The sequence below is a fragment of the Cajanus cajan genome, chromosome 7, assembly GCF_000230855.2.
Source record: "Cajanus cajan strain Asha chromosome 7, NIPB_CcT2T_4, whole genome shotgun sequence".
Classification (NCBI taxonomy): Eukaryota; Viridiplantae; Streptophyta; class Magnoliopsida; order Fabales; family Fabaceae; genus Cajanus; species Cajanus cajan.
In genome coordinates, this window is record NC_138523.1 from 38,510,097 (window position 1) to 38,537,401 (window position 27,305).

Genomic DNA, 27,305 nt, shown 5'->3' on the forward strand with positions numbered 1-27,305 from the left:
CTGATGGTTACACGTCCGGTGCCAAGAACTATGCCCGGCGCAATTACGAACACAACCCTCAAACTTCGAAAATTTTATCCAAAACCTGCAAAATCAACCAACTCAAACACATGCAATTCATTCAAAGAATCACATTATCAGCTTACAACCCAAAAATCATCACTTTTTCAACATGCAACCATCAACACATAGAAAACCCACATTTTCACCATTTTTCCCGAAACCCTAAAAAAGAAATTTCCTTCCAATCCAACCATCAATCTTCTGAAATCAAACAAAACTTGAGTTTCTAAACTCATTTTAACCAATCCACGCGATATCTAGCTTCCCTTATCTCGGAGGAAAAGAATCCGTGTAACGACCCGCCGTGGTCCCTACACTTAATGGAATCGCATTAAAAATTTGTAACTAAGATAAATAATAAAATTGGATAACTCATAAATACAAAACATGAAAAATATATATAAGAATAATTAATTTTTTAAGTATTAGTATTTACACAGTTATCCAAAACTACTATCTCCTAGTGCCGGTCAAGCACAAAACTGTTACCCAAGGTGGTAACTCTGACACCAGGAACCAAAATTCCACTTCGAGCAGCAGACTCAGCCAACAGCTCCAACCTAGCCCTGATCTGCTCCCATACACTGTATGATCATAACAGTCCATCCACATGGAAACAGAAGGGTAAGCTAGAATTCAATAATCAACCATATAAGTATAGGGAAAATACTATACTACTCATTCATTCAATCATCATCACAAACGACCATACAGTTCAACATAAAAACACAACTCACTCATACAACTTAGAAGCAACTTTAATTGATGTGCTTCCACTTGGATGCACATGGATTCTTCACTCCTTCTCGGATTCCTTAGATGATTCTTCAAGGATTAGAGACGCCTCAAAGGAGCAAGGTGACCTAGGCTTGCATACAAGCTAAGTTCTAAGAAGGTAAGGTGTCCTAGCTCTACAAGGAGAAGCTCTCAAGGAGGGTAGAGGCTAGGAGCAAAGTGACTTCGGAGGAGAGATTTCTTTGAGAAGAATACTCATTCAATAATGTCCAAAGTGTCTACAAAACTCGGTCATAAGGAAATTTATAGGCTAAATTAGGTTAAGGGTTTAAGTTGGGTTTACCTAGAGTTAAGTAAAACCATGGTATGGTTATCTTAACTCTAGGCGCCAAAATTTGAATTCTAAAATTCAAATTTTGGTGCCAACCGGTCACCCTCCCATGTGCACACATTTGGCATGTAATTAGGAAGCCATTTGAGTTGCATTTCGGATCACACCATGTGCATGTGTTGCACATGGCCGAAATGCACACCAAATGTGCTACTAATTAAATGCTAATGTAATTCCACATGTAACTCTAATTAACCTAAATTCAAATGACCTTCAAATGAAACTCCTATGCTACTAGGCCGAAAATACAAGGCCCAAAAGAAATACATGGCACTAAGGCCCACTCCTATACTAGCCCTAATCTAATTGGGCTTGATTCAACGCCCAACAAAATAAAGTGGTGGGCTTTCCTTGGGCTTGGGCCCACTCTTCATGCATCCTTCTGGCCATTGCTCTAGTAGTTGGGCCCTTAGCCCATGGGCCTCCTCCATCATCCCCTCCCTCTTGAAGAGGATTTGACCTCAAATCCAGAGCATCCTTCTCTAGGGTAGCTAGTCCTGTAAACAAAGAGAGATCAGAAACATTGAAACTAGAACTAACACCATACTCAGAAGGGAGATCTAGAACATAGGCATTGTTATTGATTTTCCTAAGAATTTGGAAGGGGCCATCTCCTCTAGGACTAAGCTTGGACTTTCTTTTGGAAGGAAACCTATCCTTCCTAAGGTGTAGCCAAACCCAGTCACCTTCCTTGAAGATAACTTCCTTCCGACCCTTATTATTGTATTTTTGGTATTTTTCTGTTTGGGATTGAATATGATCTCTAACCCTCTCATGTAATTTCTTGACAAACTCAGCCCTAGATGTGCCTTCTTTATGAATAAAGGAAGCAACATCCGGAAGAGGTAATAAATCCAATGGAGTAAGAGGATTAAAGCCATAAACAATCTCAAATGGAGACATGTTAGTGGTCTTGTGAACCACCCTATTGTAGGCAAACTCCACATGAGGAAGATAGTCATCCCATGACTTTTTATTGCCTTTGAGGATTGCCCTCAACATAGTCCCGAGAGACCTATTTACTACCTCAGTTTGCCCATCAGTTTGGGGATGACATGTGGTAGAAAATAGTAGTTTAGTTCCAAGCCTTGCCCAAAGAGTTTTCCAAAAATGGCTTAAGAACTTAACATCTCTATCAGAGACTATAGTTTTGGGTAACCCATGGAGTCGCACAATCTCTTGAAAGAATAAATTAGCAATGTTACTTGCATCATCCACTTTGTGGCATGGAATAAAATGTGCCATTTTGCTAAAACGGTCCACAACCACAAATATGGAATCCTTTCCTCGTTGGGTTCGAGGCAAACCAAGGATAAAATCCATGGAAATGTCTACCCAAGGAGAAGAGGATATAGGCAAGGGTGTGTATAGCCCATGAGGTTTAGTGGTAGACTTTGCTTGTAAACAAGCAATGCAACTACTACAAAACCGTTGGACATCTCTCTTCATATGAGGCCAAAAGAATTTTTCTCTCAAAAGAGAAAGAGTCTTCTCAATTCCAAAATGCCCCATGAGCCCACCCTCATGGCTCTCCCTAACCAAAAGTTTTCTAATAGATCCTTGGGGTATACAAAGTTTGTTTTCTTTAAAAAGAAACCCCTCAGAAATATAGTACCCTTGGTAAGGTTTTTGAATACATAAAGAATAAAAGTTAGCAAAATCAAGGTCTTTCTCATACAACTCCTTGATGTCATCAAAACCTAGTATTTGAGAACCTAGGGTGTTCAATAAAACATGTCTGCGTGACAAAGCATCAGCTACTACATTAGTAGAGCCCTTTTTGTATTTGATGACATAAGGAAATTGTTCTAAATACTCCACCCATTTTGCATGCCTTTTATTTAATTTATGTTGACCCTTCAAATATTTAAGTGATTCATGATCACTATGTATGACAAATTCCTTGGTCACAAGATAATGTTCCCAAGTTTGAAGGGCACGAACTAAAGCATATAACTCTTTGTCATAGGTAGGGTAGTTCAAGGTAGCCCCATGAAGTTTTTCACTGAAATAAGCTATTGGGTGGCCACCTTGTAACAACACAGCTCCTATGCCAAGTCCTGAAGCATCACATTCTAGCTCAAAAGTTTTAGAAAAATCAGGCAGAGCTAGAACAGGTGCTTGAGTGAGCTTATGCTTTAGATCTTGGAAAGCTAAGTTATGTTTTTCCTTCCATTCAAAGGCCACATCCTTCTTCACCAACTCATTGAGAGGTGAAGCTAATGTAGAGAAGTTAGGAACAAATCTCCTATAAAAGCTTGCCAATCCATGGAAGCTCCTAACTTCACTTACATTAGTAGGAATAGGCCATTCTTGGATGGCTTTGATTTTCTCGGGGTCCACATGAACCCCATTTTTACTCACCACAAACCCTAAAAAAATAACATTATCGACACAAAAAGTACACTTGTCTACATTGGCAAACAAGTGATTGTTTCTAAGAACAAGAAAAACTTGTCTTAGGTGATCCACATGATCACTTAGACTTTGGCTATAGATTAGAATATCATCAAAATAAACAACGACAAACTTACCAATGCAATCCCTAAGAGCATGATTCATCAACCTCATGAATGTGCTAGGTGCATTAGTAAGCCCAAAAGGCATTACTAACCATTCATATAATCCAAACTTAGTCTTAAAAGCGGTTTTCCACTCATCACCTTCTTTGATTCTAATTTGGTGATATCCACTCTTAAGATCTACCTTGGAAAATATGGATGACCCATGCAATTCATCAAGCATGTCATCAAGCCTAGGAATTGGGTGCCTATATTTTATGGTAATGTTGTTGATGGCTCTACAGTCACAACACATCCTCCATTTTCCATCTTTTTTTGGCACCAAAATGACAGGTACAGCACAAGGACTGAGACTCTTTTGAATCCAGCCCTTCTCCAACAACTCTTGTACTTGCTTCTCTATCTCTTTGGTTTCTTGTGGATTAGTCCTATAAGCTGGTCTATTTGGAAGACTAGCCCCAGGCACAAGATCTATTTGATGCTCTATTCCCCTAAAAGGTGGAAGTCCAACTGGACCTTCTTTGGGAAATATATCATCAAATTCATCTAAAAGATTTTTCACCTTAAGAGGTAGAGTAGTTTCCAAAGAAGATGTGGCAGTGCAAGTTAATGTTCCTCTACACATGAGGATAGATGATGATTCAAGAAAGAGAGAAGTTTTGTGTAAAGGTTTTGATTGAAAACTCTCTTCTTGAACTATCTCTAGAGAGGGAACATTAATCTCTCTAGAATCCTCCTTTTCATCAATTTTTAAAAGTTTTTTTTTTCAACTTTTTTTTGTTTTCCTTTTTCTTGCTCACGTTTGGCCTTCATTTGTACTTGATCTTCTTTCACTTGTGAAGGTGATAAAGGATGAAGCACAAACTTTTTACCCTTATGTGTGAAAGTTATTTTATTAGTTAGGCCATCATGATGAGTTTGTTTATCAAATTGCCATGGCCTACCTAATAAAATATGACAAGCCTCCATAGGAACTACATCACATTTAACTTTATCTTGATAGTTCCCTATGGAAAACTCTACTTCCACTTGTTGGTTGACCACCATATCCCCATCATCATTAAGCCAATGAAGTTGATAAGGTTTTGGGTGGGGTGTGGTAGTCAAACCCAACTTTTCAACCATCCTAGTGCTACAACAATTGCACCAAGATCCACTATCCACTATGAGAGAACAAGCCTTGTTTGAAATGTTACATCTTGTATGAAAGATGTTCTCTCTTTGGGATTGTGTATCACTAGGTTGGTTATTGAGGATCCTTCTCATCATAAGAAGTTCCCCATTATAAGGGTAAGTAACCTCACATGACTCTTCTTCACTTGCTTCTTCTTCATCCTCACTGGAAGATGAAGAAGTAGTAGCTTCATCTTGGCTACTATAAATATCTTGGCCCCTTAAAATCATAACTTTCTTAGTAGGGCATTGAGAAGCAATGTGGCCTCTCCCAAGACACTTAAAGCATTTTATGTCACTAGTCTTAGTGCTAGTGTGTGAAGTGTTTGTTTTCTTCTCTTTTTCTTTTTCTTTACCTTTGTCTAGGTTTTTAGAGGGAAAAGTATTTTTTTCGAAATCATTTTTCTTGCCCTCCCTCTGGTAGTCAACTTTTGAAAAAGATGATGAGTATGAGCTTTTAAAACCTTTTCGCAAATTTTGTTGTTCAACCTTGATGCAAAGTTGAACCAAATCATTTAAATCCCTATAAGGGAGAAGCTTTACTTTATCTCTTATGTCAAAAGTCAACCCACTCAAAAACCTAGCAATTGTAATATTTTCTTCCTCCCTAATACCAGCCCTCATTAAGTACAACTCCATTGTTTGTCTATACTCTTCCACAGTCATATTTTTTTGATGGAGTCGTTGGAGCTTATTGATAAGCTCCCTAGTATAGTAAGAGGGAATATGTCTCCTCCTCAAGGCACTCCTTAATTCATTCCAATATTGAATTGGAGGGTCATTATGGAGACGCCTATCTCTCACTAACGAAGTCCACCAATACATGGCGTGACCTTGAAAACTTAGGGTTGCTAAGGAGACTTTTCTTTCTTCATTCACTTGATGACAAGTGAAAATTTGTTCCACCTTCATTTCCCAATCTAGGTACCCCTCAACATCATCTTTCCCATGAAAATAAGGGAGATCTACCCTAGATTCCCTTGGCTTGGGGGCCCTATGCACTCTTCTAGGAGGTGGTTGATAATGATCTCCTAAAGCAAGACTATCATCATTCATTGACTCTCCTAGAGTAGAACTATGGTGGGAGCTATGTCTACTTCGGTGCTTGTGATGTAATTTTTCTTCTTTCTCCTTTAATATTCGAATCTCTTCCTCTAAAGTAGCAAGTTGAGCCTCTCTTTCAAGTTTTTCTTTAAGTTTTTGCTTGGCTTCTTGCTTCTTCCAAAGCTTAAGTGATCTTAATTCATGTGTTACTTTTGACAAGTCATTGTAATCACTTGAATTACTATCACTTTGAGGAGTAGAAAACTCTTCCATTATAGGAGAAAGAGGCTTTTTGAGAAATGATTTTTGAAAATCAATTGTTTTTATGCAAGGTTAAGACTAAGTACTTAGAGGATTATGTATACAAATTGAACTTTGGAAGGAGGTGAGCTACTAGGAGCCACTTAAAAACCAAGCCTCTTCAAGTAAAAATTACTAATCCCCTTTGTAGTTAATCTCTACCAAATTCTTTTCAATGAAAATGATTTTTGATGTTTTTGTGAACTATGATAAGCTAGACGTATAAAAGCAATTAAAACAAGGATTAAACAACAAAAATTAAACTACCTAACGTATCCTAAGGTGAGAGCTTGAGAGATACCAAAGATCAATCAAGGACCACTCCCACCAAGTACTAACGAAAATTGTAAACTTAAGGAGAGATGGTTGTGTACCAAAGACACTCCCAAGACACTCCTTGTAAAGGCCAAATACAAAGTATAATAACAAAGAACAAGTGGCTGAAATGAAGTATTAAAAACAGCCACAAAGAATTAGTGATGGATTAGTGACCAAATTTTGCAACAAAATTCAAATTTAGTAAGGTAAAAATCGGTCACTAAAAATCCGTCACTAATGCTTATACATTTTTTTTTTAAATTCAAATACAATTGAAATTAAACTCCAAGCTGCTTCACGGTTTTCCAGTCCAGCATCCACCAAATTTCCAGCCAAGAAGTGTTTATGGTTTGTGTTTAAGGGGTCAAAAACCGCAAGCCACTTTTATCTTCCTTCCTCCTCCTTTCCTTAGGCTTCTTTTGATGACCCTTGTAGAACTAGCTTCCAAGAAGATAGGCTAGGTCAAGCTTAGGTCACTCTTTGATTAGCACAAGATTAGAACAGCAAAAGACAATATGAAAGGAAAAGAAGACAAGAGTAGATTAAGTAGTGACAAGCTTATATGACACCAATGAAATAGTTGACTAGAACTAGAAGGAATTGACCTAGGAATAGTTCTAGAGTAGATGCACAAAACCAAAACACTCAAAATAGATGAGTTGAAAAATTCTTTTTATGAATCAAACTCAACTAGCAACCGAGAAGAAACACATAGAGAAACTAACTCCTTAATGGCTTTTTCCTTTTCAAATTAGGTTTAGCACATTTTTTTTTTATTGTTGTTTTGAATTTCTTTTGATCTTTCTTCTAATTTTTTTTTTATCAAAGAGGAGTTGCCTTTTGTTGCTCACAAAAATTGGTCACCAATGATTCTCGGTCACCCTTAATATTAGCACTAAAAACCGATTTAAACTAGTTGCCAAATACTAGTGAAATTAAGTGCAAATTCAAGTGACATGTGACATGCGTTTTATGCTTGTAATTTAGAATTGCACATGCACGGTTTTTAGGCTCCAACTCAAATTCAAATTTGAATTTCCAAACACCAATTTCAGCACACTCCAACTCATAAAAAATCAAACCTCACGGATTTAAAATTTTTGTGTAAGACATTTTCAATAAAATTTTGGAAGCCTAAAATTCTAAGAAAACTACTAATGATCTAGTAGTAGTTTATGAACTCAAAAATGAAACAAAATTCATGAGCTTATACCAAAGAAAAGAAATGGATCTCGGCCAAATCCAGAAAATTGTTTCAAGATGCAAATAAAAAATTAACAAGGATCAACAAGCATAGCTAAGATAGATGAACATATAAGAACTACACAAACCTACTAGACATGGATTTAAAAATAAAAGACTCAAGCATTTAATTGACCGAATAAGATGCAAAGAAGACTCAAACAAAATCAAAAGCTAATAGGCAGAAAATTCCTAATTGAACACAAGAAGAAATTAACATGATTCATGAAAGCATATAACATAGGCGCATATGAATCATTCAAGCAATACAAACTAGATCCATCAAATTTTGAAACAAGAACTAGATCTAGGAAAGAATCAACTCAATTGTGACATGAACTCAAAATTTTAACAAAATGAACTCAAGATGAACTCAAGAACAATTTGGAACCACGGATCAAAATTCAAGAAGATGAACTTATCTCTTGAAGACTGAAGCTCTTGATACCACTTGATGTGCTTCCACTTGGATGCACATGGATTCTTCACTCCTTCTCGGATTCCTTAGATGATTCTTCAAGGATTAGAGACGCCTCAAAGGAGCAAGGTGACCTAGGCTTACATACAAGCTAAGTTCTAAGAAGGTAAGGTGTCCTAGCTCTACAAGGAGAAGCTCTCAAGGAGGGTAGAGGCTAGGAGCAAAGTGACTTCGGAGGAGAGATTTCTTTGAGAAGAATACTCATTCAATAATGTCCAAAGTGTCTACAAAACTCGGTCATAAGGAAATTTATAGGCTAAATTAGGTTAAGGGTTTAAGTTGGGTTTACCTAGAGTTAAGTAAAACCATGGTATGGTTATCTTAACTCTAGGCGCCAAAATTTGAATTCTAAAATTCAAATTTTGGTGCCAACCGGTCACCCTCCCATGTGCACACATTTGGCATGTAATTAGGAAGCCATTTGAGTTGCATTTCGGATCACACCATGTGCATGTGTTGCACATGGCCGAAATGCACACCAAATGTGCTACTAATTAAATGCTAATGTAATTCCACATGTAACTCTAATTAACCTAAATTCAAATGACCTTCAAATGAAACTCCTATGCTACTAGGCCGAAAATACAAGGCCCAAAAGAAATACATGGCACTAAGGCCCACTCCTATACTAGCCCTAATCTAATTGGGCTTGATTCAAGGCCCAACAAAATAAAGTGGTGGGCTTTCCTTGGGCTTGGGCCCACTCTTCATGCATCCTTCTGGCCATTGCTCTAGTAGTTGGGCCCTTAGCCCATGGGCCTCCTCCATCATTAATACAACAACAAAAATAACAACAATATACAACTTAATATTTAATGCGTCGTCACGCATGTACAGCTGGGAGATCTCCAACAACTGAGGTTGAGCAGTCTAGGTGGCATAAACCCTACCGAATCCAAGGTTTGACCTATCTCAACCAGGTCAGTTATAGAACAACGTTAGGAACTCCGAAGAGAACCAGGTATAGACAACAATAGGCGATTGCTCAGGTGTGCCACTTAGACTCGAAGGTCCAGTACTACTGTCAGGACAGAAAGGTTTGGCTATGAGCCTACCACGGCCTTGGGTAGCCTCACCAATCCACATGTGGAGTTAGCCCACTCACTGTCCTCCAAGTACCACGCACCCTCGAGTACCTATTCAAAGACTACATCTCTAACTAGATACCTTACTCAAATTGGTCATTCAACCATGACATGGATCGACTATTTCCATGTCGCCCACACAGTACTAAGGGATTCAACTTTAAAACAACTTTCAACTTTAAAACAACTTTCAACTTATCACCTTAGTACTATGTATCTCAACATAGGACATATATCTTCACCATATGTCCCCAACTTTCCAACTTTACAATAATAGGCATTTTAACAACTTCACAGCAATAGACAACTTACAACTTTACAACAACTTACAACATTACAACTATAGACATCTTACAACAAGAGACAACTTACAACAATAAGCATCTTTCAACAATAGGCAACTTATACAACTTTAAACAACTTTTACATCAATAAACTACTTCAACTTATACATCTCAACTTATTCATAATTCAACAATAAACAACATAAAAACAACTTAGTTTTACAACGTATAGTAACTTTAACAACGTATCACATATTATGATGGAACTACTTGGAGAAGATTGTTGTTCTTCCAGTTCTCCATGCAAGGACCAAAGAAACTCTTGAGGTTGAACTCCTTGAGGTGGCAGAATCACCTTGGAGGATTCTCCAATGGTGGAGAAGCAATAGAATAGGTTCGGTTACTTCCTAGCTTGTGAAGGAAGCTTGAGGAACCAAGGCAAAGTTTGAAGAAACTTTGATAGAAACCTTAGAGAGAGAGAGTTCTCTACGGTTTATAAGACTCTTGAATGAGAAAGAAATCTGATTTCTATTTCTCAAAATGTTCAAAAGTGATTACAAGAGAGGGATTTACAAATATATAGGGAGAGGTAGCTTCTAGGAGAAGCTAACCTTAACCATGGTTCACTAGGAACCATGGTAAGGTGTAGCTAACCATCCATGGTTTATAAAACTTGTAGGAGAAGCTAACCTTGACCATGGTTCACTTAAGAACCATGGTAAGGTCAACCTAACCTACCAAGGTTTAGAAACTTGGAGGAGAAGCTTCAAAACTTGAAGGAGGACTTAGTGAATTTCGGCCAAGAACAAGGGAGGAGGCTAGGTGGCCAAGGCTCCAAAATGCTCCATGATTTAATTCAAAAATATTTGATTTGGTTTAGTTAGGTTCATCATATGATGATGAGACCTAGCTAAATCAAATCTATGAAAAATTAGGAGCAACATGAGTCCAATATGCAAAATTTTGCCTAGGCCCAGTTCTGGCCCAATTACTAGTCACACCCTCAAGCATTGCTAAATGCCACCCCTTTTTCCCTACTGAAAAAATACAAAATGAATGTATCAACTAGGGAGGTTAAATGGAGTTAAACTCTCCAAGTAACCTACCTTAAAATCAATATACAAACACTAATAAAAGCAAGTAAAGTGCCTCACAAATACAAAGGCAAAAATAAGCCTATACAAAGAAACTACTATATGTACAAACATATGAAAAAGGTCTTTAAGATCATCCCATTCCTCTTGGTTCTTTTAAGATATCACCTCTTGGATTCCTTGGCCTTGACCATAGTCTATCATATTATCAACACACAACATAATAACAACTTAAGCCAGCAACTACTCAATCCACACCCAACAACTTAATCAATCTACATTCTAGCTTCCCTCACTTGAAGATTGGCTTAGATTAGCCAAAAACTAAAAAAAAAAGTATAATTTTCCTTCGAAGCTTAACCTGGAACTTCAATCCACCCAAAACAGTTTTTTAATCTGTATTTCAAGAAATGACAGAAGGCATTAGTGGTCTAGAGGAGAAAAGGAATCATACAGAGAAATTTGGGAGAGAAAGGAGCTCACAGACCTAGAGACCTTCTCTCTAAAACTTCTCTCTAAAAACTCACATTCTCCTCACTGCCCATAACCCATATTTATAGACATTCCGGAGTGGCCAGAACGGCCTATACCGAATCCGGAATGACCCGTTCTGTACTCCTTCTTCATGTGCAAAAATCACATGCAGAACGGTCCATTCTAAAATCAGAACGACCCGTTCTGGAACTCTTACAGAACGGCCCGTTCTCCATCCAGAACAGCCCGTTCTTCAACCAGAACGGCCCGTTCTCCCTCCAGAACGGCCCGTTCTCAACTACGATTTACATGTCAATTTAATAGCTTGGAACGGCCCGTTTCAGATTGGGAACGGCCCGTTCTGAGCTACTAAATCACCTATATTGGGCTTTCTAAAACAACTTGCTACGTTACAATCCGAGCTTCCGGAAAGAGGAGGAGAAGGAGAGAAAACTTGGAAATGGAACCTCGGGAAGAAGGGAATCGACACCCTCAGCTAACTCCGCACGCCACTAATCAACACCTACAACCACCAAGGTAAGAGAATGAACCCAGCAAAGTGAGTGGGGAGGAAAGTGAGAAGAGAATGGGAGTGAAGGGAAAAGAGAAGGGAGGGAGTGGGCTGTGGGTCTCACAACCTCCCCAACAACAAGAATTTTCGTCCTCGAAAATTGACTTACTTTGGAATAAGGAAGGATACTGCTCTCTGCACTGCTGCTCAACTTCCCAAGTAGCCTCACCAGTAGCTGCATCCCACAACACTTTCACCAAGCTAATAGACTTGCCTCTCAACTCCTTCAACTTGAAATCAACCACAGCTACCGACAACTTCTCATAAGTCAGGTTCTCCTTCACCCGAACTTCATTCAACTCAACCACATGACTGGGGTCATGAACATACTTCCTCAGCTGGGATACATGAAACACATCATGTAGATTGGAGAGAAACAGTGGCAAGCCCAACCGATAAGCGACCAGACCCACACGATGGATGATCTGATAGGGACCAACAAACCTAGGTGTCAACTTCTTAGCCCTCATCGCCCTTCCCACATAGAGGTTGGGTCACCTTCAGAAACACATGTTCCTCTTCAACAAACTCCAAAGGCTTTCGCGTTTTATCAGGATATGATTTCTGCCTATTCTGAGCAGTCTTCATTCTCTCCTGAATCAGCTTTACCTTCTTAGTAGTCTGTAAGATCAGCTCTGGCCCCACAACCACTAACTCACCATCTTGATACCAACATAGAGGAGTCCTACACCTCCTACCATACAGGGCTTCAAACGGCGTCATCCCAATACTAGCATGAAAGCTATTATTGTATGTGAACTCCACTAGTGGTAGGACTTCCTCCCAGCTCTCCAAGTGGTCTAACACACAAGCCCTCAGCAGATCCTCCAAGGACTGGATTGTCCTCTCTGATTGACCATCCGTATGTGGATGGTAAGCAGAACTCAACCTCAACTTAGTGCCTAAGGCTTGATGTAGACTTTACCAAAATATGGAAGTGAACCTCAAATCTTTGTCTGAAATAATACTGGAAGGCACCCCGTGTAACCGTACTATTTCCCTCACATACAACTGCGTCAATTTCTTCAAGGACCACTTGATATTGATAGGCAAGAAATGTGCACACTTGGTCAACCTATCAACAATCACCCAAATAACATCACTATTCCTAGCTGACCTAGGTAATCCCACAATGAAATCTATAGTGATACTATCCCACTTCCATTCCGGAATCTCCATCAACTGCAACAAACCACTCGACTTCTGATGCTCCACCTTTTCCTTCTGACAAGTTAGACAGGCCGCCACATATTCAACTATGTCCCTCTTCATACCAGACCACCAGAAAGTCTTGTTGAGGTCTTGGTACATCTTAGTCATACCAGGATGTATGCTAAGTCTACTCTCTTGTGGCCTTCCTCCAAAACTGCTTTCTTTAGCTCAGAATCATGAGGTAGGCCAATTCTTCCCTTAAACCTCAAAATTTCGTCTCTGCCCAGCTCAAAACCAACTACCTTGTTAGTACCCAGCAACCCAAGAATCTTCACTATCTCGGAATCCTGCAACTACTTCAACCCAACTTGCCTCAAGAACTCACTAGTTATTGTAGTCAGTCCACAACTAATGTGATCATGAGCTAACTCCACATAGAGATTCAAATCTCTGAATTCCTCCACCAGCTCCAACTCCTTCACCATCAAACCTGACATGTGGATGGATTTCCTACTAAGAGCATCCGCCACTACATTGGCTTCACAGGGTGATACATCAACTGAAAATCATAATCTTTTAGAAATTTCATCCACCGTCTCTGCCTCATGTTTAGCTCTTTCTGATCAAACAAGTACTTCAGACTCTTGTGATCACTGAAGACGTTGAACTGAGCACCATACAGATAATGCCTCCATATCTTCAAGGCAAAAACAATTGCTGCCAACTCCAAGTCATGGGTAGGATAAAACCTCTCATGGTTCTTCAGTTGCCTTGAAGCATATGCCACCACTCTCCTGTTCTACATCAACACACACCCCAATTCCTGGTGAGAAGCATCACAATACACATCAAAGGGTTCACCAGAATCAGGCAGCACCAACACAAGAAAAGTAATCAACCTCTTCTTCAGCTCATCAAAACTCCGCTCACACACATCTGTCCAAATGAAAGGCTGATCCTTTCTAGTCAACTAGGTTAGAGGTGCTACTAACTTGGAGAATCCCTCAATGAACCTCTTATAGTAACCCGCTAGACCCACAAAACTCTGAATATCCGTGACAGCTCTTGGACGCTCCCACTACAACATCGACTCCACCTTAGCCGGATCAACTGAAATCCCCTCAACTGAAATAACATGGCCCAAGAACTTCACCTCTTCCAACCAGAACTCACACTTCGACAGCTTGGTGTACAACTACTTCTCCTTCAAAATCTCCAACACCAACCTCAAGTGTTCTCCATGTTCCTCTGGGTTTCTTGAATAAATAAGGATGTCATCAATGAACACCACCACAAATTTATCCAAGAAAGGCCGGAAGATTATGTTCATGTAATCCATGAACACTACCGGGGCGTTGGTCACACCAAACGGCATCACAACATACTCATAGTGACCATACCTAGTCCTGAAAGAAGTCTTAGGTATGTCACCCTCCTTCACCCTAATCTGGTGATATCCTGACCTCAAGTCAATCTTTGAAAACATCGATGCTCCCTTCAATTAATCCATTAATTCATCTATCCAAGGAAGAGGATATTTGTTCTTAATGGTCAATTTGTTCAGTTGTCGGTAATCAACACACAGTCGACTACCTCCATCCTTCTTCTTCACCAACAACATGGGAGCACCCCATGGAGATACACTCAGCCTCACCAACTGCTTCTCTAGCAACTCTTCCAACTGACTTTTCAGCTCAACCAACTCTGTTGGGGCCATCTTATAGGGAGCAACCGACACTGGCCCCGCACCAGGAACCAAGTCAATGCTGAACTCCATCTCCCTAGTAGGAGGTAACCTAAGCACCTCATCCGGAAACACCTCAGCAAAATCCTTCACAACTTTTATCTCAGCAATAACCCTCTCGGTTTCCACACTCATGGCAGTAAGCAGAATACAACATTATGCTCCATCTCTCATTAATGTTTCAGCTTGGCTAGCTGAAATCAACAACTCATCCTCCACCTGAGGAAAGATCAACCTCCTATTGGCACAATCTATACGGATGCGATTGGCAGACAACCAATCCATCCCTAAGATTATGTCAATATCTACTAAAGGCAAACAAATCAAGTTTACCTTATACCTCTTCTCATTCACCACTATCAGATAACCAACACACAACTCAAACGCAACCACAGAAGCAGAAGCAAGCGTCGACACTAGTACTCTCAACCCCAAATCACAAACCAGCACACCCAATAATGCAACACATGCATATGAAATAAAAGAATGGGAGGCTCCAGAATCAAATAAAATCATCACATCCTTACCAGCAACTTTGCCCTTCCCTTTCATTAGATCAAATGAAGTGGAAGTTTCAGCCCCGGTCAAGGCGAACACCCTCCCAGCAGTAGTAGGTCTATCACCTCTCGGAGCACCCCTATTCGGTTTATTCCTGGCAGGACAGCTAGTCAACTCATGACCCATCTGGTTACACCTGAAACACCGGCTCTCAGTATAAGGGCAATCTCGAACGAAGTGGGGCCACCACATCTATAGCATCTGAGAGTGGCACCTCCACCCTGACTCCCACCTCTAGCTGCGTTAGTAGGTTGCCTTATGACAGGTCCCCCTTGCTGTGGTTGGGGCCTATCATAAGGTTTCCTCTGACCTCCACATTTCTTGGACCCAGCTGGTCCCTCAGCATTCTTCATCACCCGGTTGCTACCTTCCAACCGTTCAACAACTTTAGCCTTCTCAACTAAGGCCGGAAACTCAATGATGGCCATAGGCACCACCACCCTCTTCAACTCCTGCTTCAACCCTTCAGCAAATTTCCTGCACTTCCAGGCTTTAGAAATAGCTTGCGAATAGAAACGAGCCAGGTGCTCGAATCTCATCGCATAATTAGACACCGTCATCCCACCCTGGTGCAACCTCATAAACTCTGCCTCCTTGGCATGTCTCACACTCTCTAGGAAGTACTTCTCAAGAAATACCCTCTTGAAGCACTCTCAGTCAACAACCACTCCTCTAGCAACCAACATCTGGTGAGTGCCTCTCCACCAATGTTCAGCTTCCCCAACCAGCATATAAACGGCATAAGCCAACCTCCTCTCTTGAGAACAGCCCAGCACTGTGAAAATCTTCTCCAGCTCACAGATCCAGTAGGTCAGCTACCTCTAGGTCTGCATCACCCTTAAATTGTGGAGGATGGCACTTGCGAAACTCGGCTAGATCCCAGCTCTCCTGTGACCCAACTAGTCTTGCTACACCAACTGCAGCTCTATTAGCATCCATCCTAGCAAAGTAGGCATTCTGCTGTTGCATAGCCATAGTCATCATCTCCATGGCACGGGCTATCTACTCATTAGTTCTAGTCATTGTCTACAAAAGTAACAACACTTTCAGCATACAACAACTAAACCAGTCAACAAAAATCAGCACAACATTCAACACAACACAAAGCTTAGCACAACAAAAGCTTAAAGGAACCACCCCCACAGAGTGTCCACTACACTCGAACTACTCTGATACCAAAAAGTGTAACGACCCACCTAGCTGTCTCACAACAACAACACCATACAGAATAGAGTATGCATATAGATAGAAAATATATACACATAGGTCTAGCTTGAGGCTCAACAAGTTAATATACAAAATTCAGCAAAATAGCTACACCAAGTAGCCTATCAACAAAAATCAATCAGCTTCTGCTACCACCTGCAGTCCAGCCACTACTCTTATGCCTATCCTTGCTCTACTCCCATACACATTATGGTCATTGCAGTCTAACCCACATGGAAACAGACAAGGGTAAGCTAGTGAAAAGAATCAACATATATAGAAATTTAAACAGCTTCAACATAACAACACATCATTAATTTCAGCAAGCTTAACATACAACACATAACAGCATACATCTACATCTCAGCTTCACAACACACTACACACATACAGCCCATATCATTCAGCAAAATCAACATTAAACAGCTTATGCATCGTCACGCATTTCAACTCGGAGATCTCCTACAACATCATAGTGATCAACAACTCAGCCTTATGGCCTACACAACTCAGCCTTACGGCCTACACAGCTCAGCCTTACGGCTTACACAGCTCAACCTTACGGCCTACACAACTCAGCCTTACGACCTACACAGCTTAGCCTTACGGCTTGCACAACTCAGTCTTACGGCCTACACAACTCATGTTCAACAACACAGCTCAACTATTTTAAACAGCATATTCAACACTCAGCATAACTCAGCTTAACAGCATTAACAACTTAGATAGCATACAACACAACTCAACATAACAACATTCATCAGCATAAGCATCATACAACATAAACATCATACAGCACAGCTCAACTTTACATTAATACAACATTAATCAGCATAGTTATAAAAAAAAACATCCGCGCCCAGTGCAATAGGATTTGTGCCCGGCTTGGACCAACTAGAGAGCTCCAAAGCTCTTACGCGCCCGATGCAATACCAATTGTGCCCGGCGCAACAAAAGGCAGAGACTCTCAGGAGTCTCACAAGCCCGGCGTACCAAATCCGCACTCGGCGCAAGTAAGGCAGAGACCTCCCCAAGGTCTCACGCCTGGCGCAATACCAATTACGCCCGGTGCCACCCCTGGCAGAGACTCCCATGGAGTCTCGACGCCTAGCGAGATTGAATCACGCCCGGTGCCATGCCAATACCCAAAATTGCGAGTCCCTGTCTGATATCATGCCTAGCTAGGGATGACAAATAAACTCGTACCCGTGGGTAATACCCGAACCCGTCCCGACTTTGACGGGAAATACCTGATTTGACCGGGTACGGGTACGGGTAAAACCTGATAAATTAAATCGGGTACGGGTATGGGTATATACATACCCGCCTCGTACCCGTACCCGATTTAATTATATTAAAAAAATTAATATTTTATTATGTGTAATTATTTATTATAATGTGAAATATTTATAGTTGTATAATTATTAAGAAATATCTTGATTAAAATATGAGATAAAGAAATAATCTAATTATAATATAATAGAAAAATAATTTAAAAATATTATATATATTTTTTACAAAAAAAAAAAAAAAAATTACGGGTACAGGTATACCCGATACCCGACGGGGACGGGGATGGGGATGAAAATCATATACCCGGCTGGTATGGGTAGGAGTACGGGGATGAGTTTGTGTTGCGGGGATGGGGACGGGTATCATAAAACCCGTACCCGACCCGCCCCGTTGCCATCCCTACGCTCGGCGCGATTCTCCCACGCCCGGCATGAGCCATCCAGGGACTTCCATTCCCAAGCTCACCCGGCGCAAACAACCTTGCATCCGACGTGCTTTACCTATGGAACTCTCTGATGGTACATGCCCGTCGCCAAGAACTACGCCCGGCGCAATTACGAACAACAACTCTCAAACTTTGAAAATTTCACCCAAAACCTACAAAATCAACCAACTCAAACACATGCAATTCATTCAAAGAATCACATTATCAACTTACAACCCAAAAATCATCACTTTTTCAACATGCAACCATCAACACATAGAAAACCCAAATTTTCACCATTTTTCCTGAAACCCTGAAAAAGAAATTTCCTTCCAATCCGACCATCTGATGAAGAAGGTGAGGAGGAGTGATAGGTGTTCTTCTCCTAATATTCTCTCTAGCTCGGATCTTCTTCAAGGAGATGCAAACCGAATTGGAAGAACACTTGTAGGATGATGTTCTCGGATGGAGGAAGGCTTAAGCCTTGGATGGAAGCATCCAAGCTTAAGGTTCAAGGGAAAGCTCACTTTAAAGAGGAGGAAAACCTAGTAGGGTTCCTAAGGTGAAGCTTTCTCTCATGGTGACTCTCAAGAGAAAATTGGGCTGAATAAGCTCAGTCACACATGTTCAGCCAAGGTGGCACCAAACATGTGACCCAAAATGCAACTTAAATGCATCCTAAATTAAACCTAGTTTACCCTAATTCATTTAAACTAGTAATCCTCCTTAAACCCTAATCTAATGACCTAAATACAATGGTCAAGGAAATACAATGAATAGGAAAAATTACAAGAATGAAAATGAGCCCAATATTGGGTACCAAAAGCCCAAAGGCCCATGAAGCCCAAAACTAGGCCCAACAAGCCTAAAACCTAAAATGCTACTCTATGTGGTCCAAAATACAAGACCAAAATATATTCAAACTATGCTAACAAAAATATAATAAGAATGTTAATAACAAGATAGGCCCATGTTGAAACTTGGTTTGGATGATGGAATCATGCTTTGGAGTGCAAGAGGTGACATACTCAAAGATACAAGACCTATGGGCTTGGAAGGCTCAAACCAAGTTTCAACATGGGCCTATCTTATTATTAACATTCTTATTATATTTTTGTTAGCATAGTTTGAATATATTTTGGTCTTGTATTTTGGACCACATAGAGTAGCATTTTAGGTTTTAGGCTTGGTTTGAGCCTTCCAAGCCCATAGGGCCCATTGGGCCTTGACTGGCCCAATCTTCCATGTCTAGCCCACTCCTCTTGGATCTTTGAGTATGTCACCTCTTGCACTCCAAAGCATGATTCCATCACCATCAATCTTCTGAAATCAAAAAACACTTGAATTTCTAAACTCATTTCAACCAATCCACGCGATATCTAGCTTCCCTTACCTCGGAGGAAAAGAATCCGAGCTTCTGGGAAGAGGAGGAGAAGGAGAGAAAACTTGGAAATGGAACCTCAGGAAGAAGGGTATCGACACCCTCAGCTAACTCCGCACGCCACTAATCAGCACCTACAACCACCAAGGTAAGAGAATAAACCCAGCAAAGTGAGTGGGGAGGAAAGTGAGAAGAGAATGGGAGTGAAGGGAAAAGAGAAGGGAGGGAGTGGGTTGTGGGTCTCACATTAAAATTGTTTTCTTTTCTAACTTTTAACCAATTCAATTTTTATTTATCATAATTATTTATGAATTAAATTTAAATATTTTTAAATAAATTATCAATAAATAAAAATAATATTGTATTACAATATGAATTATTTATCATAAATATATAATATAATTTATATGTTTAAAAATATTTATTTATACAAATTTTAAATATGATTTACATATTCAAAAATAATATTTATTTGTATATATAATTTATTATAAATTTTAATTTTATAAAATAATTTTTAGTTTGTGCATTACACAAACTAAAATACTTGTTATCATAATTTATAAATAGTATGTATTAAATTTAGTTAATAATATAAATGTATGATGACATAAACTAATATATAAAACAAAAAATTAAAAAGTAAACTGGGCAAACTAATTCATAAGTCAACTCAGCTCACTATAAGTTGATTTGTGATCGGGTTGTAAGTGGGTCAAGCCAAACTTTTTCGACCCAATATGGCTCAACTCATAAAGAGGCAAGTTGATTCACAGATTTTGACTTATTTTAATAACTTTTATCTATACTTATATATAATGGAGATTTTCCATTTTCATGTATAAATTTTGTTTGATGTTTTTATCCTTTAATATTTTTTTATTTGTTAGTTAAAATATAAAATAAAATAAAAATTCACAAAATTTTAAAACAAAATAACCATAACTAACGGTACAAACCATGCTTCTCAACTTTTCTTATAAAAGTAGTAACTATTTTACTTTTTTCACTTTTTAAATTTTAAATTTTTATTTTTTTAAATATAGAGGCGCAAAGTATCTTTTCTCCGTATATATAAAGGGGATTCTCTGTTTTAGTATATATATTATTGTTAACAATTTTAACCTTTTAAAAATTATACAATAATAATTAATAAAGATCAAAAAGATTTTTTTTGATATAAGTTTAGCTTACTACCCCCACTAAAATGTGTATTCAAAGAAAAACATGAAGTACATTTTACTCACCAGTAATTATAAAGACGATAGCTTATTTCAATGTCTACAATTTTATGGACATTTTTACCATTAACATATATAAAAGAGATACATAAGTTTATAATCATTTTTTCGTCCTCATATTTTTAGATGATTATTTTATCCTTAAAGATTTAAATAATAAAAAATAATATTAAAAATTTAATCATTCATGTAATCATTCAAATAAGTTAATTACCTTTAATCACTCAAATTCTTAAACAGCTTTATTATTTAAAATCAAATTTTATTTTATTTTTAAAATTTTAAATAAAATAAACTCGAATAAAATTCACTGTTAAAGTTTACATTACCCAGGCTATATTTTATTTATGAAAAACAAATTCCGCATTGCTTTCAGCTCTTGAAATAACTTCTTTTATGTAATTTATGATTATAATGTGTTCTAAATAAGTTAAAAATCATCCCGTAATAAAGTAACTTGCAAAAATCGTATTGACAGTAATTGTTTAAAGAAAATAATACAAGTAATACATTATCTAATACATTTTTCTTAACATACTTGTTATTATAGTTAAAATCGATTAAAAATTAGAAATAAAATTTATTTCATAAAAAAATGTGTTGCTAGAATTTTCCAAAGATTATGATATGGTTTCTCAATGCTCTTTAAAGTACACTGAATTTACCCAAAAGGTTCTGTTTCTTCTTCTTCTTGTTCTTTTTTTGTGACTATTTTTAGCAAATGAAATGAAATGGCATTGTCCGTCGGCACAGTACAGTGTATAAGTCAAGTCTTTCTAAAAATCTAGTTGATAAGAATATTTAGAATATTTCCGTTCATTTATGAGCCTCCAAACTAAAAGTTATAAACAACTATCGATTGGTTGTACTGGTGTTACGATTAATTTTCAAATTTGATTTTGATTTACGGTATTGAGTGATAAAAAATATTATAAGATAGTCTTAATAGAGTTTAGATCTCAATAAAAAAACTAATTATCAACGAAGAAAGATGATACTCTTATTAATTTCATGATAAAAGAAAATTAAAAACTATGTAAAAAAGATATAATGCTAACAACAAACTCTTTATTATTTTTATGCTTAAATATATTTAACTCATGTAAATTCAGAGAGTTTTAATTTTAGCTTCTCTGAAAAAAAAATTCTCTATTTTTCATCCTCTTAAAATTTATAAACATTATTTTTAGTTCTTATAAAATATTTTTAATTCTTATAAAATAAGAAAATTTTTGCTTTGGTATTCATAAATTTTTTTCTATTTCCATCTCTTTAAAATCTAAGATCACTATTTTTTATCCCAACGATGATTTTAAGGTTTATAAAGAATATTTAATTTAAAAACCTATGAAACTTTTAAAAAGTTTCATACATTAATATGATATTAGTAACGATTGTGGATAAACAACTAAGATAGTCACTTAACTCTTTAATGAACAATCAAATACTTAAAAATGATTACAATAATTCTAAATTTTAGAGATATAAAAAATAATGAAAAAAATTTATAGTGATCAAAATCAAAACTTACAATTTTTTGTAGAGATTAAAAATATATTTAAACCTTATTTTTATTATTGACCAAAGTTTATTTAACCATCATTATTCTGATAAATAGAAACAATGTAAAAAAAAATGCTAACACTTAATTATTTTTATTATTGATAGAAACATTATGGTCCACATGATTGCCAATGAAAAGGTATATGTAAGATAGAACACTATTTGTTAGCTTTACTGAATTTGATCTTGTGTTCACACACATTACTCTCAGAGGTATATACACTAGGTAGATACCCAAACACTTTATAGTCACTATATTTAACAAAATAAAGTAAAACTAAACTAGCTTTTGCCAATGCTAACAACTATTCTGTCAACAAATCAACTATGGGAATAAGGGAACATCTAACATGTTTAGCTCTTAACACAAGTCAAACAGCCTCAAAATGAAATGTGCCATATATTACTCAACTGAGCAAGTCATAAATATCAGCACAAAATTGAGTAGTAACAGTTGCATCATTCAGAAGCTAACAAATTCTAAACACTTTCATTGATGTGAACTAGAGATATTGACACATCACCTTGAACTCAATCACCATCAAGATAATGTAAAACATTACCCATATCATCTGAGTCAAGATTCGGAGATGGTATAATCGGATCAGGTGACAAAGGATCAGACGACAAAAACTCATTTGTTACTGCTGGAAAAGAGTTTCTTTCGAAAAGCCAACTTTCAAAATCAACAAGTGAATTGGATAATTGAGGGTATTCAATTAGAGGTGCATGGCTTCCTGCAGGTGGAGCACCATTTGCAGATCCTGAGCTTTGTAGAATGCTTTGACCAGTATTATCATTCCAACATGAGTCAAATGCTGAAAAACTTCCAACAGTTTCCATTGGCGGCTCTACATGTGGTTGTGGTTGGCTAGTATCTTGACTTGCAGTTCCAAATTGTGCAGTATTTCCATCAGCATTTCCATCTTGACTTCTGATTTGAGGCTCATTTTCATTCAGGCATGGTGCATAACTTGAAAGAGTGCCATCATTTACTTGGATACAAGTTTGATGGAAATCCTGACTATCATTTGGTTGGGGTAGTGGCTGGGTATTTGCTTGTGTTTCAGAAGCCACAGTATGCTGGTTAACACAACTCAAGCTAGCCGGTTCAGAGCTCTGCTGCAAGTAAAATGGTATATTTGTGGGTTGATATGGCCGAATGCAATTTCCGTAATTTGGAAATCTTGCTGCATTATGATAATTGGGATGTTGTGTCATGTTAACATGACTATTGAAGGCAGATGATCTCTGGGAAGAATTATTTGTCATCAGGGTGTTCCCAGCACTATCTGCACCCTTGGACATATGAGGACGAAGGAGCTGAGGTCTTAAATTGCTTGCGCTGTTTCCTCGCTCCTTCTGGATGGGGTGACTTCGTACACTCAGCACCGGCCTCGATACCGAGTGAGGCTGGTATCTGTTTATCATCAAAGTAGATCTTGATTCCTGAGACCTACCAAGGTTTGCACCATTTGGCACTGTTATGTTGGTGCCTGTGGACATTGTAGTGGTGTTAATAGGCCTAGAGATCTGATTCTGCACACTGGAATTTGGTGAAGAGGTGGAGAGAGGACGCGTTATTGTTGACAGAGAGGTTTGGATATGAGGTATGGAGTTGAGTGAGGAGATAGTGTGCAATGCAGTGGATCTAGACACTTGACTCGGCAATACAGAATTTGGTGACAAGCGAATAATACCAGGAGGCTGAAATTCGTTAGACTGGAGATTCCCTGGTTCGAGTGAAGTACCAAAATTAGTTGAAGCTGGTACTGGAGAACTCTGGCCAAGCTTCGATGTTTTTCTCTGAATTTTCCACTGCTCAGTTTTATCATTTGCATGACAATGATCTGAACCCAAACTGCCAGTGCCCCACTTGAGACATGGGGCTATAGAGTCACATACATAACAGTGACACTGCATATCATGAAAACAAATAAATGAGAGTGATACAGGGATAATATTGAATAGCAAACAACAGATAAGAATCCACGATAATTAAACCAGCTACAGCAATAATTCTGAATTTGTTAAAAGTCCAATGTTAAAATCTTTAGTTTTTTACCTGACTACAGTGCCTCTCATGTGGGGTGGAAGAGAATGGAAATGTGGCACAAAGATGCCGAGCATGAGGATAGTCTCGACATGCAATCTGTAACCAAAATTAAAATATGTCAACACATATAAAATGTTATAGCTACATCTTCTCCCATGATCAATATTCATTATTAGTGTTTTCTCAGATGCAACAGACAAGATGCATGGCCCAAAATTGAGGTCTTCGATCATCTCAAACTTCCTCACATCTTTGGCCTTCTTAACTTTCCTCACGAGGAAAATTTATGCCCTGCAAGAATTTGACATGAGGCTAACCCTTGAAATGATGTACCTAAGGACCTTAGGTAATGCAATATCCGAAATGATTGTTCAACGATGCAACATTCAATTTTCGATTCAAGATGTTTGAATCCACAAGCAAGATCATCAAAATACTTGATCACTCATGAACCCAGACAAACCACACCAACAGCATTGCACACTTGAAGCAAATACCCTTTATGCATAGAAGGAATGTGACAAAATCCACAACCGCAGTTTAAAACCTTGAACAAAAGCTCATGTATCTAAATCAAAAATTAGTTAATCACAAAATTCCTATGACCAATGAACACAAACAAGCATACATATGTGTCTCCAACACACACACCTCGTGTTTTCTCACAATAACAACCAAAAACAAGACATTAGAGTATAGAATACAGTTCTCATGAGAACTGCCACAGACAAAGCAATAAAGCCAGGACATACATACCGGACCCTTTTCCCCTATGACAAGCAATTCATCTGAATCAGTTGCTTCCTCTACCACAGAGGCACCCTTTTCAGGGTCACCTTCCAAGATGATACAATCATCTTCATCGTCTTCATCTTCATCGTCATCATCATCATCATCATGCATATTTTTTGTGACCAAAGTTGGCTTCTTCTCCTCAATTACCTCAACTTCGTCTGAATCATCAGACAAAATATCTCTAATCCAGCTGTAGTCTATTGCAGTAAGACTCTGCTCCAAACCCTCCTCTTCATCAGAGCTTATTTCTAATACCACAGGAGGCATGACTGCCTTCAACACTCAACAACAAGGTTTCGAGAAAACCTTTAAAAGATTAAATTTTTGGAGCAAACTGATTGTGGGGTTAGGGGAATTTTTCTAGAAAATCAAAGGGTGTGAAAATTGGGTTATAGCATAAATGAAATGATGAAAAAATTCTTTTGGAAGAAGAAAAGGAAACGGGAGGACCAGGGTTGGTAACAGGGTGTGATGGGAAAAATATGAATTTCCATGTGAAATGAGTGTCAATTTGAGAGAGACATTGGCGAATTGCAGAGACTTAATATCATTGGGAACGGAGGGAGAGAAGGGTCAGTGTGTTTGTGGGGAAGTTTCAGTTTTTTTTTTTTTTTTTTTTTTTTTTTTTTTAAGATCGTAACGAGAATTGAACACAGGTTCTCATATTTCTAACTACCCCAAACCCTTTCTTAAAACAAAGAAAACATAAATCAATCTATTATGTATCTATACATATTATAAAGGGAATATATTTTAGTAATTATTTTTTTATTTTTAATAAATAATTATACTCTTTAAATATAAAAATAATAATAATAAAATTTCTTATATTTTTTTAAATAATTATTTATAATTTCTAATATTTATTTGAATATAATTATTTAAAATACGAAATATCTCAATCTCTCTCGTATAAATATAAAATGAATATAAAAAAAATTATTTTTTAGTAATTATTTTAATCTTCATAATTGATATAGTATTATATTTTTTATTATTAATAAAAGTTAAAATAATAATTTTTTTTTATCAAATTTAAGACTTTAATTTGAGATCTTGAAATCTGAAAAATAATTATAATAACCGTTGTAGACCAACAAATGTTCATTACTTAATTGATTGTCTTTATTATTTAAGAGAGATATAAAGTGTCTAAACTTTACTAATAATAATTAAGGATTAAAATATTTTTTACTCTCTATAATTTTTTATTTTTTATTGTTCGAAACAATTCTAATTTGGATCTATGACATTATCCACTCGTGTCAAACTTTTTAGTTTCTCTCTATAATTTTTTTTACTTTTATTTTTTTCTATAATTTAAAATAGATATTTTTATTTATTATACTTATTTTTTAAAAAAATTAATTGTTATAATTTAAGATAGACAATTTTAGTTTTTATAATTGTAATTTTTAATTTTTTTAGTTTAACAAAGGTATATAACATTATTTTCTGATGTATAATTTATTTTGTTAGATTACACTAAATTAGGTCTCCTTTGCACTCTCACTTCTAACACTGATTATTGAAATATTTTTTTATTCTTATAAAATTAAAGACCTCTAATTATGTCAACACAAAAGAAATGACTGAGACTAAAAAGTATTTAAAAAAATGTGAGTATAGGATCTAAATAAATATATATATATATATATATATATATATATATATATATATATATATATTCATAGGAAATGAAATGATTAACAAAGGCAAATAGAAGAACTAAAAATGTATATTTTAAACTATAAAAATTAAAAGATAAAATAAGTAAAATCATAAATACTAAAAAAATATTATAACCATAATTAAGTAAAAATTTTATTTTTTATTTTAACAAAAAAAATTTTTTTTGCAATTCATAATTTTATTTAAATAGAATATGATTAATAATTAAAAAAATTCACAAAAATAATTATGTTCAAATTAGAAATTTCAATGATCATAATTTTTTTACTAAAGATAATTATGTTTGAATTACGAATTTTAAAGATAGGAGACAATTATGTTTGAATGGAATAAAGTAAAAAATATTTTTCAAACATATGGTAATTTTTTACATTACTAAACATTAAAGAAAAAAAATATTTTGTGTTTCTTAATATTTATCCTAAA

General features: G+C 37.0%; 2 protein-coding genes across 2 annotated transcripts; both read right to left on the minus strand.

The window, feature by feature from the left end:
* Positions 1-523: 523 nt before the first annotated feature.
* On the minus strand, positions 524-14,805 carry LOC109807110 (uncharacterized). The gene is made up of 8 exons (XM_083060920.1): positions 14,731-14,805; positions 14,556-14,643; positions 13,361-13,485; positions 13,118-13,279; positions 12,892-12,998; positions 12,273-12,504; positions 11,904-12,112; positions 524-647 (listed from the first exon to the last, which is right to left on the minus strand). The coding sequence occupies exons 1-8, from the start codon at positions 14,803-14,805 to the stop codon at positions 524-526; spliced, it is 1,122 nt and encodes a 373-aa protein (XP_082917046.1).
* Positions 14,806-22,482: 7,677 nt separating this feature from the next.
* Positions 22,483-25,780, minus strand: LOC109809690 (uncharacterized). Its single transcript, XM_020373065.3, has 3 exons — positions 25,149-25,780; positions 24,402-24,488; positions 22,483-24,253 (listed from the first exon to the last, which is right to left on the minus strand). The coding sequence occupies exons 1-3, from the start codon at positions 25,452-25,454 to the stop codon at positions 22,868-22,870; spliced, it is 1,779 nt and encodes a 592-aa protein (XP_020228654.1). The 5' UTR covers positions 25,455-25,780; the 3' UTR covers positions 22,483-22,867.
* Positions 25,781-27,305: the final 1,525 nt, after the last annotated feature.

Excerpts from the sequence above, each read along its gene's own strand:
- LOC109809690 (XM_020373065.3), bottom strand. The coding sequence starts at position 25,454 with ATGCCTCCTGTGGTATTAGAAATAAGCTCTGATGAAGAGGAGGGTTTG. Across the intron at positions 24,489-25,148 it reads TCATAGGGGAAAAGGGTCCG|ATTGCATGTCGAGACTATCC; the intron begins GTATGTATGTCC and ends TTTTGGTTACAG. Across the intron at positions 24,254-24,401 it reads ATGAGAGGCACTGTAGTCAG|TGTCACTGTTATGTATGTGA; the intron begins GTAAAAAACTAA and ends CATGATATGCAG.
- LOC109807110 (XM_083060920.1), bottom strand. The coding sequence starts at position 14,805 with ATGAGTGTGGAAACCGAGAGGGTTATTGCTGAGATAAAAGTTGTGAAG. Across the intron at positions 13,280-13,360 it reads TCAGAGATTTGAATCTCTAT|TTGCAGGATTCCGAGATAGT; the intron begins GTGGAGTTAGCT and ends GGGTTGAAGTAG. Across the intron at positions 12,113-12,272 it reads AGGAACATGTGTTTCTGAAG|CTGAGGAAGTATGTTCATGA; the intron begins GTGACCCAACCT and ends CATGTATCCCAG.